Genomic DNA, 17,711 nt, shown 5'->3' on the forward strand with positions numbered 1-17,711 from the left:
ATAACCTTCAGAAAAACCTTTTGACCAAGTTGTATGTTTGAAATACAGAGATGTGGGTGTCATGCAGTTCATACTGTACACACTCTTTGAATAAAACATCCATTGAACGCCATGTGGTGTCTTTATTTGCCGATGTTTTAATTTATACACATAAATTTAAAAAATGACCACATGTAAAAACAAAAAAAGAGATTAAATGAGTTAGAACATGCTTTGATTTTGTGAAATGCTCAGTTTTTATTGTATTTAACAATATATTCAAAAACAGCATTACCTCTTAAACAGTACTCTTAAAAAGCTGATAAAACTGAAGGTGATATTGCATAGACATACACAGAAGCTTTATACAAGAAAACACTGGCTTCACTTGCACAGAATTATATATAAGTATATAATGCCCATTGTTATGCTTCTGTAAGACCCTGTCGTTAAAATACCATCACTTAAACTGCCCATCATGTTCCCACATCGATCTTTCTCCAACTTGTGTCTTCTACCTCTTTGGTCTCAGCAGTGCAGCTCTGCTCCTTTTATGCGTGTCTTCAGCAGGGCTCAAGTTGTTTCCTTGATGGATCACTCCCCCCTCTCTGGCTTCACTCTGTGCTCTGGGCACTGAGATCCTGGTAGTCAGCAGGAATGGTGTCTATGGGGATGAGAAGCAGAAAGAAACTCATAAGCATACTTGCAGCTCACACAGCTGACTGGACTTCTTTTAACTTGCAGACACTCACCGTTGCAGCGATACTTCAGATTGGACCAGATGATGTTTTCCTGAGAGAAGCAGAACACTCCCAGTCGCCCTCCTCTCATACTGGTGTCAATTATGACCCCCGTGTCAGCCACCAGGTTTGAACCCTCAAAAAAGCGAGCCCTGGTTCACACAGGAAGTAGATCTAGTGAATCAGTTCACACAATATGAGTGTGTATGTGTCTGAGCGATGGTGTGTGTTTTGCCTGTACCTGATGTATCCGACCTGTGGCCTGTGCTGGAGGAACCAGCGATAGGAAACCTTGTCCTTCCAGCCGACGTTCCTGGGGTCTTTCCACAGGAGACGGACCTGATCGGTGGTGTCTCCCGTGTGCCAGAGGGAATTCCTCAGATACTCACCCGGGCCTGTCTTAGACTTCACCATCTGGTGATAAAGAAATGCAAAAGATGAGAGATAGTGGAAAAAAACGGACACTTAAAACCGGTGACGACAATAAACACACATCCCACATCACACCTTGAGCTGTATTCCCGGCTCAGCGACGGCTCTGAAGGGCGCGGCCTGCCAGTAGGTTTGCTCCGTCTGTTTCCACATCACCACGTAGAAGGAGGAGGAGTCCTGGTAGCCAAAGATGAAGCCGGCGTAGTCATCATCTGTCACCGTGTTCACGTGGAACGTTCCCTCAAAGTCGACCCCACTGAACGCTTTGTAGCCTGTGGATGTGGGCAGCAAGAACGAAACACACAACAGCACTGGCTAGGGAAGGACACGCTGAAGAAGATGTGAAATTATCTGAAGTTATAACAGGTGAAGATGTGAAAGTATGAAAGGATTCTGTACTTACCTACAGCAAGGCCAGGGTCAGAGTTCATGGTCTGGACTATCTCCATGCCCTGTCAGGAGAGCAGAGGGTGAATTCAGTTTTTTTGTGCTGTTATGCAATATGTTGTTAAATAGCTCAGGCTGAGAAAGGGAGGCCGTTGTTCACCTGGTTGAGGACCACCCAGTTGGGGTCGATCTGAGAGTCCCCCTCTGGGTCTAGCACTACAGTCTGATAGGCTCTGAAGTCAGTCAGGGTGACCTCTGCGTTCTCCGGGCAGTGGTCGATTATGTCGATGACATCGTCTTTGTCGAAGTCTCCTTCGCACGCATCCCCAACTTTGTCGTCTGAAACACACAGGAGGACGCAGCTTAGGAACCTGTACACATGCGCATGTAGACGCCAAGGTACAAACAGCGAACGATGCTCACTATCAGAGTCCTTTTGGTCTGGGTTGGGAACCAGTCTGCAGTTGTCGTTGTCGTCCAGTATGCCGTCGTTATCGTCGTCGTCGTCACATTCATCACCCTACCAAAAGAAAGCGAGACATTTGGAGTAGCCAAAACAGAGCATACAGGAGATGGATTAATGAAATGTGATGCATTAAATCAATTAAGTAAATGATGAAGGGAGAGATTGTTTAAAACCATTCCATCCTTGTCAGTGTCCAGCTGAGAGGAGTTGATGACTGTGGGACAGTTGTCCTTTGTGTTCTGGTGGCCGTCCCCATCGCTGAGAAAGAAGTGGGGCAAGTCAAATACCAAAACGTTATACATCTTCGTATGTTCTCATACCACAGGTTGTGACAGTGGGCTCTACCTGTCTATGTTGTCATCACAGGTGTCTCCCACAAGGTCATCATCTGAGTCTGACTGCGGGTCAGAACAGACACCGTAGGTCAGAGTTAATGGCAGCAGATGAATCTTTTTCAGGTTGTTGTTTGGTTTGTTACCTGGTTAGGATTGGCCATATCAGGACAGCTGTCACAGGCGTCTCCCACCCCGTCATGGTCTCTGTCTCTCTGGTCCGGGTTGGGGACTCGCTGGCAGTTATCGAGAATATTCTTCAAGCCTGAGAACATAAACACCTCGGTGCTTTAATTTCTACTTCATGTGCAATAGCGGTGACAGGGGTTTAAAAAAGCGTGACCAAACACAGCCTACAGACACAATCTGTCAAATCCATCAGCAGATGGCAGTGTTTGTTTAAGGCGAAGGTGAAATAGTTTCCAGTGGCCTTCAATGCCTGGCAAAGGCTTACCATGGAAAAATGCTTTTAGAGAGGAGACAGACATGACCAAGCGCTTAGCAATCCAGCCCTGGGAGTTAAAGACATAACCAAATGATCAAGAAGCTGGAGCTCTGCCAAACTGAATGAAGAGCGGCCACCAAACAGAGTCTAAACATGCAACATGCGTCAGCATATAAAGGTAAACACACAAAGGCTGCGCACAAAGGCAAGAAGTTAAAACTGTGTCCAGTGGAACAAATGAGAGGTGCTCTAAAAGGGCAATCGAGTGATGTATGTGAGAAACGTCTGTGAAACAACACTTACAATTCCAGTTGGAACATTTTAACATTTAACACGGTTTTCTACTGAAGTTTTAAAGGTGTTTTGTTTTGCTTTTTTTTCTTCTTTCATAATGATGGTTGGGTTGTTTCCCTGTAAGCCAATGATCTAACTGGAAGAGGATGTGGATTGGAAACAGACACACACACAAAAAAAAAGGACCAGAAGGATGTTTTAAACAGATAAAGTTCTGCCAGTCCAGTGAAATGTCTGTGTCTGTGTCCCCCTGCAAACAGGACTGTAAAATGTTGTCTGTTCCAAACAGCCTGAGGTTTGGACAACCCTCCTTGACATGGTGGTCTTATAGAGCAATTATCAGCTATTTGGTTTCACATTGTGTTCTTATAGTTATTATCTCCAAATGATGCAATGAAAACAGTAATGGTCCAGTTACCATACTTCTAACAGTAATGACTGTCCAACCTTTTTCAGCCACAGTGACTATTTAGAAAAATGACTGTTGTCGCACTGTGTCCCTCTGATTATACCCAGTGATGTACAGTGACAACAACATAACAAATACACTCACCGTCCCCATCCATGTCATCATCACACTCATCTCCCAGCCCATCCCCGTCTGTATCTCTCTGTGAGGGATTTTCAACAGTTCTGCAGTTGTCACATGCGTCACCATGGAGATCCTTATCGCTGTTCCTCTGGTCCACGTTAGGAACAAGCCAGCAGTTATCCTGGGATAGAAAAATGAGGTTTACTGCATGGTGCACAGGCCTAGCGAGTGAAACTTAAATTTCCAATTCCTAAAATTTGTGAAGGGTTCATTGTGTGTGGGACCTGTGGTCACCTACATCTATGTTAATAATGCCATCACTGTCCGCATCATCATCACAGGCGTCACCCATCCCGTCCCTGTCTGCGTCCTCTTGGCCAGAGTTTGGCACAAACACGCAGTTGTCCTGGAAACCACATGGGAGAACACACACACATACACACACACAGCATTAACTTGTAATTCCTCAATGAATTAAAAGCAAGAGAGGATAGGAAACATAGACATGAGTACCTGCTTACAGTTGTTGTCTCTGCACTGGAGCTTATTGTCAGGATATGCGTCAATATCTGTGTCCTTTCCACACACATAGCCATTACCTGCCCAACCAACGCCACACTAAACAACACAGATGCAAACAGGGGAAAAGGCATGGCATGATGTTCTATGTTAATGATGTAATGTGGAACAGCACAGCAGCATAGTGATTCGCATTCATGGTGCAGAGGTCTGTGCATAAAGCTGAATAAAAATGGCAGTATTTTCACAAATTATTACCACACAGCTAATGCTGCCATCTCGTTCCACCACACACTCGGCGTTGGCGTCACAGGGGTTGGGCTGGCCGTTGGGGCAAAGCCTGGTGCCATGGCAGCCTCTCACCTGGTCGCCCGTGAAGCCAGTTTTACACTCGCCACAGCGGAAGGAGCCCTGATGAGGACAGTAACAGAGTCAGACGCCAGGATACTCTGCTGTGGGAGAGCGTGATAGTAGCCAGTTCCAGTGGTCTTACCATGGTGTTGTAGCAGTGTGAGTTGGCAGTGCAACCTCCATTCTCAGGCGGGCCCAGACACTCATCTATATCATCACAAACCTGGGAGGAAAAAAACATATTCTGTTGACAGGCACAGATAAATCAAACAGAATTATTTTCTTATATACAGTGTGTTCATATTCATTTTTGTTGTACCTGTTTGTGTGACTTAGCATAGGATACTCCCACTCCGGTTAGCTCCGGTCCGGTGTATCCAAGAGGGCATTTCTCACAGCGGAAACCAGGAGCAGTGTTCACACAGCGGACCCCGGGGAAACATGGATTAAACTGGCACTAAAACACAGAAAAGAACAGAGGCTGGTCAGTTACTAAGTAGCCCAAAGTACTGGTTGCAGAGACACATGCACACCACAAAAAATAAATAAATAAAAAATCCATACCTCATCTACATCGTCACAGCGCACCCCGTCTCCTGTAAATCCATCAGGACAGGGGGTGCACTGGAAACCCCCTGACTCTGACCGAATGCACATGCTCTGTCTGAAACAGGTCCCAGGTGGGCACTGAGTCAGATGCTGCGGCGGCATGACAAACTGCCCTGGACCCTGATCTGGACTTGTGTCGGTTGGACTGCCCCTGAGACCTGTGGCCGCACGAAGACAGATATGTAAACGCCTTACTGAAATGTCACTTTGTCAGTAGTGTCTAAAAACAGCAAATGAAAATAGTCTTTGCATTGCTCACCACAGACGAGACACTCTGCGATGGTGTTCCTCAGAAAAGTTGTCTCCTTGATCTTGACCAGAGAGAAACAGGGTGTAGAACTGTCAGTCAGTTTAAATAACTACTAAATCTGAATGAGACTGAGGCTTTGAAAAGCTCCAAAATGTGTTTCTGCTACAGTGATGTGTTTCCTTACATAAAATATTCTCTCAGTGTGTTTGATAAGTTTATTGCCTCAGGCTCCCTGTTTGATGCAATATCTCCTAACAAATCCTCAGCTTCAGATGATTATCTGAAATCATCTGCTTCTGTCTGCTGCTGAGGTGAAGGTCCGATTTTCGATTCACGCGGCTGTCTGTTGCCAGGGTTACATAAAGCCTTGAAACAAGGCAGCTCCAGAAGAAATCAGCAGGTCGCTCACAGTCTGCACTCTCACTTTTCACAATGAATTGCAAAACCATAAATATAACCACGAGGAAAAAAGAAATTCCAAATGGTTGTAAATCAGCTCACATTCCTCCCCCTTTAGAAGTGGGTAATCCGACTCTCCTAGAGATTTTTTCTGTCACCTAAAGTTCTCCAAAAAACAACATTTACATCTCAGCAAATCTGTCTTCCATTTCTTCATGCCATTTTATCTCAACACCAATTCGGCCCTAAAAAGCAGCTATGAGGGTGGCAAACAATACCATCAAACCATTCAACTATTTACTGTAACCCTATGTTACAATCTATGTTTGGCTTTCCATCAGGTGGTAACTGTGTGACACACAGGGCTGGAACACAGAAGAAGTTACCTGCTGGTTGAGTAGCTCCCTCATTTCAGACAGCATGCTCCTCAGCTCCAGCATGGTGGCCTGGTCGTGCACCATCCTGGTTCTCTGGATATCTGAAGGGGTTTCACGAATCAGAATTAGAGAAGCGTAATAAAAAGAGGATTTGCATCTGTATCAAAAATGTATTATTAATAGTAACATGTCAGGATTAATTAATGTGTCAAAGACTGAAGGATTTTATCCCATCTTCCAATGTTGCTGTATGATGAAGGCAAAAACTTTAAAACTCTGACTTCTATCACATTTAAGTTCTCACCCAGCAGTTGCACAGATTCTTCCTGACCCACACTGCAGTCCTGCAAAGTGGCCACATTGTCTATAGTGTCGCCTGTCACCAGCTTCAAGTCTGTCAGTTCATCCTTACAGAAGAATATAGAAATCAAACAGTAAGAATGACATTCACTTAGCACAAGTCTATGAAGTAATTGTCAGATATATTCTTATTTACCCATACTAGCCCAATGTAGCAGCATCTATCTGCAGTGTAATGTAGACTCACAACTGTAAACCTCTCATTCACCTGTCCACTCGACTGCAGGGTCCTAAGTGCCACCTTGTTGGGACCAGGTGAGAGTGACCCGAACGCAGCCGGAAGATCATCCAAAGTGTGCGCCAGTCTGCAGTCGATATAGATGTTGAGGCCAGGTGGACCACGCTGTAGACCTCTGGCGTGCAGCATCACATGATGTTCTTGGCTGTCTGCCAGGGAGGCATGGTTGAAACTGGTTGTGCCAAATCTGCCATCAGTTTTCTGGTAGCGAATGGTGACTAGAGGTGGAGAGAATTGAGGATGAAAGGCGGGGGGGGGGACAAGTCAGAACAGATGGCTGATAATGTATTGTGTGGTTGTCACAGACGCCGTTGTACATCTCAGTGCAATAATTCACCCTTGTTCAGTTTAGCCTGCACGCTGAGGTCCAGGTACTTGGTGTTGTCTTTGGGGTTGATGACACTGAAGAGAGAGGTGGGGGCCTTGTTGTGGAGCCTGAAGGAGGAGAGGAGAAAAGCCTCGTCTTGCCCTTTGTGCTTCAGCTTTCCCTGGAGCAAGTCCGGCAGGCAGTCTGGAGAGTCCAGCAGGTCATAGACTAACACATGAGAGGATTGTTAAACACCTGCATTATACTGCTATAGACACACTGTGGCAGTTTAACATAGACAGAGAAACATACAGAATAGTATTCAGTCAATAGTGTTTAACAGACAGCATACCAACTTAAAAAACACTCCCTCTGCTGAACTGTAAATGGTGCTTGTCAGTATTAATGGAGAGTTTTCTGAGTTTGTGTTTTGATGGCTGTGGCTCGCAGTGTACTGTGGATTGCTACTGCTGAGTCAGTCCACTATGGTACTTTATTATGTGTGACAGTGTATCTGTACGTGTTTATATCTGTGTGCACACACATGTGTGTGTGTGTGCATTCATGTTTGTGTCCTGCTGTGTTTTATGGAGTGGTAAATGGGAGTTGCAGAAAGGAGAAGCGGTAAACTCTTTCCACTGGAACAAAGCCACCACTTCACACTCATGCACGCAAAAACACACACACACACGCATTCACAAAAACACTTGCACAAAGCCATTAGCTGAATTCAAGAATAATGTGAAGTGACAGGAAATTACATGGAAAAATGTGCGTGTAGATTCCAAGCAAATCAAGATTTTGCACATGCACTTTCTCTGTTGGTTGGTCAGTGTTGTTTTACCATCTATGACTGGCCTTATTTAGGTCAGACTGTTACTAGATCCTGGACGTCAAACTCTACAAGCCACAAAAAAGCCAATTTCATGCCAACCAAATCAACAGATTTACCCTTATAATTTGTGGCTTGCTGCAGATTAGAGGTTGAAAGATGAGACAACAGATTGTTAGTAAAGTGTAAAATGGAAAAGACAGTTTCTAAAGCGGTGATACTCAGAGGCTTAACATTTACAGCACACAGACACACGCTGTATATAATGTATTCCAGAAGAGTCAGTACTTACCAGTGCCTTCAGCTGTGACAGTGAGCACCAGCTGTTGCAGCACCAGAGACAGAGCCGCCGCTCTGGCCCACATACCCATCATCAGAGCTCCAGTGCGGGACACACCTCAAAAGAAGCGCCTGAAGAAAGAAGTAGATTTCCTCCCGTGGATCAATAAGAGCACCTTCAAAGGCTGATTGCCCACAGAATGATGGACAAATCTCAAAATCTCAACAGAGGTGAGATGGTTTTGTGGCCACAGGCACAGCTTTTAAAGCAGAGGGGAGGGTTCTCGTATGCTGCTGTTGCAAAAGTGGCACAGTGTAGGGACTATTTTAATAGTTTGGGGGAGTGTCCCCTTGCTACTATCTGATTAAATGATCAGCTGTGTATTGCCCCTTTAAGCTGAAGTAATACTATTGCATGCTAGAAAACAGTAAAACAGAAATTTAGAACAAAAATAAATCCTTTTCAGAATAAGAAAGACTGTCAGCACGCTGCATTACTTATACTGCATGAGCTAAATGTCAGGGTTTTTTTTATGGATTCATGACTATTTGATTTAGAGTCAGTCATAAAGCTTGTATTCCTTAATCCTGTGTCTCTATTGTCTGTTGGGGATTTGTGATATAATAGCATAAAAAGTACTCTAAATCAGTCTGTACACACTTAGCCAACTCTAAAAAATGTCTGAAATGGATTGTGCCTGGGTCTCAAGGGAGGAAAACCTGATTCCAGCTGGCAGCTGTTTCTCACAAACATCATGAACCTGTGTCATAGATGTGGATCTCATCTCCTAGCTCTTTGTTAAGCCAGTTGAACTGTATAACTGCATGCCAGATGTTTTTAATTTGAATTGAGTTTAATTTTGCTTGTTCTAAATGCCTCTGCAAACCTTTCCTAAATTCCATCTGTTGGAGAATGTGGGAAAGGAAGGACAAAGAGGGCTAGACTTGGGACAGTTTTTAACCCTGGAAACGTTTCATGATAGATGTCTGGTACTCGTCTTAAAGTTTTCTCGACTAACCTCAAGTACATTTCAACATTTCAACATCTCAGCTGCTGGGCCGATCCAAACAGAGACATTTACCATCCCTCGGTGCATTATCATCGCACATCCGTCTGTGTCTGGCTGTCTGGTCTCTGACCGAAACGCCTGGCAGTCTTCAACAGCCCGACTGTCAGCTCTGGGACAGACGTCATGTTATTGCTGCTGAAAACACATAAACACTATAAAGATGGAAATGACTGTTTGACATGGAAATAAAATATGAAATGACGGCTTGTTCTATTAAAAATGGATGAAATCAGACAATATAAAAAGAGCGACTGAGTGATATGACTTCTAGATCATGTTCTCTCTAGCCATGTCCATAGCCTTGGTTAATGTTGATGACAGAATAGCAGAGTTTAAGTCTTGTAATTAAAATATGGTTTAACAAGCATTTATTTGCTCATTTGACATTTCACAATATATACACATTTAGGAGGCATGAATAAATCAGGAAGTATCTGCTAATTAATAAATCACTAACAAGCAGTCTTTAGAAAGATAGTTGACAAGAAACAGCTTGAAACTGAATTTAAAGTTTGTTTGTTTTTTTCTTACCTAAATGGAGGGTCTAAGGATAGAGGGTCATTGTACAGATTGTAAAGCCCTTTAAGGCAAATTTGGGATTTTTGTCTACATGATTAAATACTGACTTGAGTTGATTAAATTGAGGAACTAATGTGAGTCTATTCTGTGTGTCTGCACACTAGACATTTTCAAATAAATCATGCCTGATTGATTCTGAATCGAAGGCTAAGTCAGAGGCCAAAAGAAGATTTCATAAATTTGAGATGGAGAGTTTATTCTTGACCTTGAAACTAATAGCTGGCAAAACCGTCTCACCACAAGGTCCCTTAGTAGCTGTTCTGATGCTAACGAATTACACAATGTTCCTTGGTCAAGTTGGATTGGACTTTAAGGATTTCTCACAAATGTTGTTATATGTTCTTGTACATGTTGTTATATGTCAGTAAATTCTTTCTCATTAGATGTACTATTTTGGTGCCTCTAATTAAGTGGTGAGTTGCTGTGCCTCAGTCCTTCATGGTGACCTCATCATTACTCACCATTTTATGATCCCTAAAGTGAAATAAAGCATCATCTAAACAAACTGACAAACAGCAGATGAGAATCTACTGGAGAGGAACGAGTATAGTTTCTGATTAATATAACCAGAGACTGAGTTCTCAAAAAAAAAAATCATCTGTCATATACAAAACACATTAACTTTAATATTCACATCCACGCCACATTATTATTCATTCATGTCACTACAATAAAACACATTAACTTTTATTTTATTTTATTTTATTTAACTAATTTCTAACTCTTTTTCGCCTGATTTTTTTCACCTCATAAGGCTCTGATGTGACAGGTACCCCGTGACGTCACCAGCTCGCTCCATGAATCAAAAACATGGCGGCTGCCATGGAGCTGAGATGCTGGGGAGGAGACTGGGGTCTGCCTTCTGTCCACACCGAGTCCCTCATAGTTCTGGTAACCTTATCGTCTGTTTTTATTAAAAACAAAACGGTCATTATATCCACTCGTACTTTCAAGACGACATCTTTCTTTCTTCGGTTTCCTTTGCTTCTTCTCTGTGTGTCTGGGGTTAGCATCCATGCTAACTTACCTGCTGCTGTTTGTTTGTCGGCGGCGTCGATGTGCAGGATAGAAAAGTCTACTGGCAGTCACATTTCATGTTTGGTCAGCTGCAAACCAGCAGCTGTACTGAATGCATGGTCTGTCCTTCATGTGTGGCTGGCTGTGAGAAGTCACTCTCGTGGCTAACTAAGATTTGGTGCCTTCAAGGTCAGCTTGCTCAGGGTCCGATTTGAATTCGTTTGACTTTTTTCCTCAGTCTCTTGATGGGTAACTATCGACTGTGGTCGAGACAGCAATAATCTGGTCAGAAAATAAATAGTGTGTTGTTTGCTGGCTGTTTATCATGTTGTCCCTCAGTGAATCCATGCAGTTACAACTCTTGCCACAAGGTGACACTTCGATTCATTTTCTGTCCAGGATGAAACGCATGCCACCTTTTAAAGCGTTTAATTAAAGATACTAATGCTTTTTGTTTTGGTTTGTGTTGGTTTAACACAACATATAATTATGGACTAAAAACAGGCACGTGTATTGTGTCAGTTTCTCCTTCATGCCAAATTTCTCTGCTTCTGGCTCCTCCCATATGATGATTTAATGCTTTCCTCTGTTTTATATCATTGTAAACTGAACATCTTTGGGTGCTGGAATGTTAGTTGGACAGAATAAAACATTTGAGAACGTCTCTATGGACGTTGACGTGGGTTTTGTACCCTAAATTTGAAAACAAAACAAAACAAAAACAAACTAATTATTAGAGTAATTGATGAAAATGATCATTAGTTGCAGCACTAACTGACTTAGTCATACATCCATTTGTCTTTATGGTGTTGTGTTTTTTATTCTCCTGCTTGTGGTTCTGCTTATTTTTCCTCTTTCAATAAATGAAGCTGTTTTAAGTCAGTAGTGAAATCATAGTGGGCCCATGTGCCAAATTCCTCCTACTTTGTTTGCAGCCAGAATTAAGCTTCATTACAAGATTGATATCATACAAAACCTTGCCTTGGTTGAAGTATTACAGTGACACTGTATTTCAGATTTTTAAATCATTAATACACTGACTGTTGCCTCTTTTTTATCATCTTTCCTGATTTAAGTGTGGGTTGTCTTTCAGGCGTACACCAAGTTTTCTGGGGCAAAAGTCACAGTTTCTCCCATAGATTGGACATGGAAAACTCTAACAGGTAGGCAGCAGCTTCTCACAGACCAGAAATTGCATCATACTCTTGAAACACTGCAGTGCTATGCATGCGTAAGCTCACATGGAAACTGTAATACTATAACTGCCGTGGTCATGAACATTTTGTGGACCAAAAAACATACCAGAAAATGATGAAAAATGGAGATTTAAAGCATGGGTTAAGCATAAATTACTTTAATAAGACCTTAATAACATGTTAATGCAGATGCACCACCATTCCTAAATAACCTACTGTTGTCTTGAATTGTAATTGTTCATTGCTCAACCTGTAGCCACAGTGCCAGAACTGCTTTGTGGAGACTCTGCAGTGCAAGAACCAACACAGATACTCAATTTCCTGAGGAAACAGGTGAGAATCTGTCAAGGTCACTCACTTTCCATTCACTGGTTATTTTGTTTCCAAACCCTTTAGTGGAATTATTGGACTTACAGTAATATTTATGATTTTTCCTTTTTTTTTTTTTTTTTTTTTTTTCAGAGGTTTAATGCAGACTATGAACTGACAGCCAGACAAGGAGCAGACACCATGGCGTACATCGCCCTACTTGAAGAGAAACTGCGACCAGCTCTGGTAACACCACCTCTCTTCTGCTTGTTTCCTGGCAAACACTGATGTGAGAGTACTGTTAATGTTCACAGTGACGTCTTGTGTCCCGTAGTTGCACACTTTCTGGGTGGATGCAGAAAACTACGCCAATCTGACACGGCCATGGTTTGCGTCACGCTCCCCTTTCCCTCTCAACTTTCTCGTCCCTTGTCGCCATGCCAACACCGCCCTCTCCCGCATCCTTCTAACCAAAGGAGAGGCGCCGCTGCACAGAATCACTGAGGTGGAGGGGAAGGTAAATACTGATCTGTCTGACTCATCAGTCATGTGTTGTGTCAGCTCTTTGTGGTTGCAGCTGCAGACTTCTCTTTTTCACAACTGTAAATCTTTGTCACTGTGTCTGCCTCAGATCTACAGTGATGCTAAAGAGTGTCTGAACCTCCTCTCCTACAGACTGGGAACAGCAAACTACTTCTTTGGAAACTCGTGAGTTCAGAAATGTTTGCTGACTTCAGTGTTCACTTTAAGGACTACATATTGAACTTTACAAGCTATTGATAGTTATTGATATTCAGTCATTTACTGCTATAGGAAAAAACAGGCCTGTTACAAATTTTGATATATAAAGGGAACAGGTCTTCTCTAGTGCATTTGGGAAATCCTTCTGTGGAAATTAGACTGATAAAAATGCAGTGTTAATTTAGACAAAATTGTTCATTGCAAATCATGATTAATAAGGCACTGTGACAATTTGAGTAATGCTGCTGCTCATGTTTCATAACTCTGTATCTTTTTCTTTGTTCGATTGAAGACCAACCAGTCTGGATGCCTTTGTATTTGGTTTCGTGGCTCCGCTCCATAAAGCCAGTCTTCCCAGCAGCCCTCTGCAGAGCCACCTCAGACAGCTGGATAACCTCATGGGCTTCTGTGACACCATCCTTGCAATTTACTTCAGTTCGGACCACCCTTGTAAGATCACCGCACACACTGGAAACATTCACACTTTGGTCAAATCAAGATACAAAGATTTGGGGGGAATATTGACATTTGCCAGCACACAAACAACTAACATCATCTGAATTTCCCTTCTTCTCACATCTTTGTTTCACTGCATGCTTTCTCTTTGGATTTGCTTTGTTTGTTGGAGGATCACTGATTTTACACTGTTCCCATCTGCAATCTCCTTTTTCTTCTGCCGGTGTCCCCTTTACTTCATCTCCCTCCAGGTCCTCCCCCACCTGTTCAGGAAACAATGGATGCCAACCTGCAGAAACTAACTCAGCTTGTAAACAAAGAGTCCAACTTGATAGAAAAGGTGCTTCTGCTTTCCTTTTCTCTTCTTTGCATGAGTTCATGGTTGCGTTTGGCAGGTGCAGTCTCAGCTGTATTTACATAAATGCTGTATCTTACTGAATCACTTTCATAATATTTTCTGCTCATGCACATGTGCTCTGACTAAACTGTGCATCCTGTACTGTAGATGGATGATAACCTTCGCAGCAGCCCTCAGCACAAACCCCACAGACCAGACCCCAAACCCAGTCTGGCCAGTGAGAAGAGCTCTACCCCCGCCTAACCCTTGACCTTACAATCCCGATCCAGCCTTATGAATCGAGGAGGAACAGCTCGCAGATGAAAAGGTGCTGCTCTGAATCTTGACTCCACGTCCTCAAATCAAAAAAATTGTCACAAAGCTGAACTGTAACTTGAATGGAAAATAACTTAATAATTAATGGAAGACTGAATGACTATATAATTTTAAAGAAGAGACTTTTTTTACAGCAAGATAATGATGATAGATTTCAAAGATGTTTGTCTCAAAGAGAAGGAAAAGTGCATGTGTGAGGTTTTTAAAAAGGTTGAGTGCATGTATGTGGTAAAGACGGAATGCTATGAAGTGGTGCTCAATGAGAAAGACACAGAAAGTTCAAAGGAAAGAAAAAGGAAATGACAAGTCCAGCAGGGGAAAGTAAGTGGCACTGTTTAACCTCCGAGTGGGCCACTTGTCCATTTTTATTCTTAACATTTACACCTTTGGTTTTGTTTAAGGGATATGTGTTTTAAGTTTGAATAATTCCTTTCTCACCTAATCAGTGCCACGCTACAGTTGATGCACTACACAGAGCACATATTGATATTGATATTACTTAGTTTAAGAAACCTTGGTCATTACCACCACCAAATTAGCTCTGGTTCTTGAACCAGCTCCGTTCAGAATTCTTGAAACCGTGGTGCTATCTTATGAACCAGCCCACGTTTCCAGCAGTTTTGAGTGGAACCCTTGCAATCATGGACCACAGGCTGGGAAATTAACTTGTGTAAATGTGAACATTTACCAACCACTAATTGATAAATGTTCAAATTTACCAGCCACTCAATAGTAAATCATTATTTTATGTCTGAAATCTACCGGCCACTTTCTTATTTTACCAGAATTTGGCTGGTGGCTGGTGCTAATTTCCCACCCTGATGCATCAGCAGTTCTCCATCCTCTTTTTCAAATATGTAGAATATGACATGCCATCACAGTTTGCACCTCAGGTCAAGAAAAACCTGTAATTTTTTGGTTCCAGCTGGGAACCAACTTTTCGGGTTCCAAATGATTTATTTTTGGTCAGAATGCCCTGAACAGTTCAAACTTAGATGCGTGAACCGGGACGTAACCTGTTCTGTGTTTGTGGAAACGGGGTATGTGGGGCTAGAGCTAGCACCTTATGGCAGGATTTATTTAGTTATCTTATGTTACTCCAGTTTATAAATCTGTGTTTTATCATGGAGGATCTCAGATCCTTTAGCACCCTTCTGAACACACATTATTCCTAATATCCACTGTTACTCTGCACTGTAAATTCTAATAACATTTGAATTAAGGTAATGTACAGTATGTATGCAGTCCTGACTATAGGAATAACCAATTACTTACTTTGCTTTGCATTCACCTCCTCTGCTTTGTATAGCTTGTATAGTTGTAAATAGTTTCATGATTGAAATCAATGCAATTTAATTTTATGTGATTTCCTCCAATAGGGCTGATCAGCTTGTTCACTATCTTTGCTAGATACACTGAGGTAATGGAAGGGCCTTACACACTGTATTAACTTATTCATGCAAAGTATTTGGCACTAACGTGTTTATGTGTGTGAGAGAGTTTTTCCAAGGACTATCATAAACTAGTGTGTCTGTCAATCACATTTTCTTTGTTGTGCGAGATATACTGTGTCATCAACAACCCACTCACTTCTGTTGCAGCCATGGTCTTTCCACGACCAACATTTATTTTGTTGCACTTTTTTCTGCTGTGTTATCATTTGCTGTGCCTGTTTGTGTGTCTGTCTATCACATTTGGGAATGTCTCATTAGCTGCCTTTTGTTCTCCTTTATCTTTGCAGTCTGATTATCTCGCACAGAAATCAGACTGTGAAATGAGTTGCCTTTGTTTTCTTGTTTTGTTCCCGTATATCCTCACAGCTCATACATTACTGAACTGAGTCTGCTCCATGTGATTCCTTTCATGATCTCTGTGTTAAAATATTAATACTTGTAAAGATACTTGGGCTCTTGCAACTTCCAAAAAATGAAAAAAAAAAAAATCACTTCATGGATACATTCCCTTTAAAGCACCATATTCTGAAACTAAAGTGTTCATTGGGGCGTGTGTGTGTGTGTGTGTGTGTGTGTGTGTGTTGCCATCACACCATGTTGTGGGACAGGCTTGTGAGGACCACATAGGTGCAGGGTGCCTTCATGACTGCCGGTGTCAAAAAGTGTTGTCAAAATACTAACAGTGTCCTTCATAATTTTGATACATTGTCATAGATTATCTTTGTCATTTCCGTTGCCGTTGTTCATAATCTGTTGATAGTTGGTGACGACTGTCTTCATGTTACTGAAATACAAATATGATAAACTGATCTTGTCTCTTTTTTTCTTTTCTTTTTTTACTTTTTCAAGCGAAACAAACATGGACATGACATTTCCATTCCAAAATCTTTTCTAGTGAATTTTTGTCACTGCGTAAAAGTTTCCTGCATCCTCTGACTAAGCCTGTGCATCGAGCCATGCTATTGGGTGACTTACTTTTCCAATAATAATTACAGAAGATTTCACTATTACCTACTGTGCCTCTCTGATTGTGTGATCAGTTGTTTAGATGTTAGGATAGAGAGCTCTTTGTCTGGTTTTGGCCCTAGACATGGAAAAAAGGAGAGTAAATAAGCTGGGAGGAAATTATGTATACTCCAAATTAGATATTATCCAAGTCACTGGTCATGTGTGTGAGAGAGTACTTACTGAAACTTCTCTTGGCTGGCTATTCAGTAGGTGCAGAAACAGGAAATAGAGAGCACATTTGGATCTGTTGTCAATTTTGTACTTAAAAACGAATCTTCCCAGGTTGCACCTTTTCAACTGCGGTGATTTTACGACACTACTATCATCCCATTCTTCTATTTTTCTGGGTTAGAAAAATATGTTGTCAAATAAACCTTATCAAAAAATAATGTCAAAGAAGTCTGGTGTTGAGATGAAGGGATAAAAACAGGGCTGCAGCATCTCCGGCTCGCAGCAGTGTGACCGAGTCCTCACTTGGAGGAGCAGAGCCTTCCTGAATTCAACTACAATAAAAATGTTGTTCCAGCTTCCCAACCCAGTGTTCTCCACTGCAGGAAGATAGAGAAGAGTCAGTTCCAGTATAAACGAGGCTGTCACTTTTCAAAGAGCTTTCCATCAGGTTCCAGCTGAGTGGGCCAATAGTGCCGCAGCTGTTCCCTGATGGTCTGCATGTGTTCGCCCTCAACTCCTCTTCCTCCTCTCTCACTCTCCCTCCCCTCTCTGTTTCCCCAGAAATGAGGAAAGGTGTCAGAGATGAGGGAAGGAAAAAAAAAAAAGGTATGAGTGCCTGGAAAAATAGTAACATAATAATTGTGAAATGACATGTCCTCTGGAAAACCATGTTGCTCTGTCAGTGAGGTGTATGGACCGCAAATCCACAGTAGCTGTATGTCATTAAGAGGCATCTGGAATTCTAAATGTATGATTGATTTCACAGAGGTTGTTAGACTTGGGAGCAGAAATATATTCGACTGATCTCGGCTTGAGGAACCTTTCAGCTGTAAAAGACGGTAAATCAATCAAACACATTTTTGCATATTTCATTTATGTATCAAAGTTTACACCCAGTAATGTTCATCA

The 17,711-nt window shown here is 42.2% G+C and overlaps 2 protein-coding genes across 4 annotated transcripts; one reads left to right on the forward strand and one right to left on the reverse strand.

The window, feature by feature from the left end:
- Positions 1-212: 212 nt before the first annotated feature.
- On the reverse strand, positions 213-8,446 carry thbs4a (thrombospondin 4a). Its single transcript, XM_018668529.2, has 23 exons — positions 8,142-8,446; positions 7,048-7,245; positions 6,681-6,928; positions 6,417-6,519; positions 6,122-6,213; positions 5,346-5,397; positions 5,042-5,244; positions 4,797-4,934; positions 4,620-4,700; positions 4,385-4,537; positions 4,121-4,225; positions 3,906-4,013; positions 3,629-3,788; positions 2,483-2,601; positions 2,350-2,402; positions 2,178-2,262; positions 1,962-2,058; positions 1,699-1,877; positions 1,555-1,603; positions 1,227-1,423; positions 961-1,133; positions 732-871; positions 213-643 (listed from the first exon to the last, which is right to left on the reverse strand). The coding sequence occupies exons 1-23, from the start codon at positions 8,221-8,223 to the stop codon at positions 594-596; spliced, it is 2,865 nt and encodes a 954-aa protein (XP_018524045.1). The 5' UTR covers positions 8,224-8,446; the 3' UTR covers positions 213-593.
- Positions 8,447-10,529: 2,083 nt separating this feature from the next.
- Positions 10,530-16,432, forward strand: mtx3 (metaxin 3). 3 transcript variants are annotated; one of them, XM_018668540.2, is made up of 9 exons: positions 10,530-10,668; positions 11,888-11,957; positions 12,247-12,323; positions 12,453-12,545; positions 12,634-12,816; positions 12,931-13,007; positions 13,333-13,490; positions 13,748-13,836; positions 14,002-16,432. In XM_018668540.2, exons 1-9 carry the CDS (start codon positions 10,588-10,590, stop codon positions 14,095-14,097), a joined length of 924 nt encoding a protein of 307 aa, XP_018524056.1. In that variant the 5' UTR covers positions 10,530-10,587; the 3' UTR covers positions 14,098-16,432. The 3 variants fall into 3 exon arrangements, with proteins under 3 accessions (XP_018524056.1, XP_018524057.1, XP_050931133.1); XM_018668541.2 differs by lacking the exon at positions 13,748-13,836; XM_051075176.1 differs by lacking the exon at positions 14,002-16,432 and having other exon boundaries at positions 13,669-13,805.
- Positions 16,433-17,711: the final 1,279 nt, after the last annotated feature.

Source organism: Lates calcarifer, linkage group LG13, assembly GCF_001640805.2.
Source record: "Lates calcarifer isolate ASB-BC8 linkage group LG13, TLL_Latcal_v3, whole genome shotgun sequence".
In the NCBI taxonomy this organism is placed as follows: Eukaryota; Metazoa; Chordata; class Actinopteri; family Centropomidae; genus Lates; species Lates calcarifer.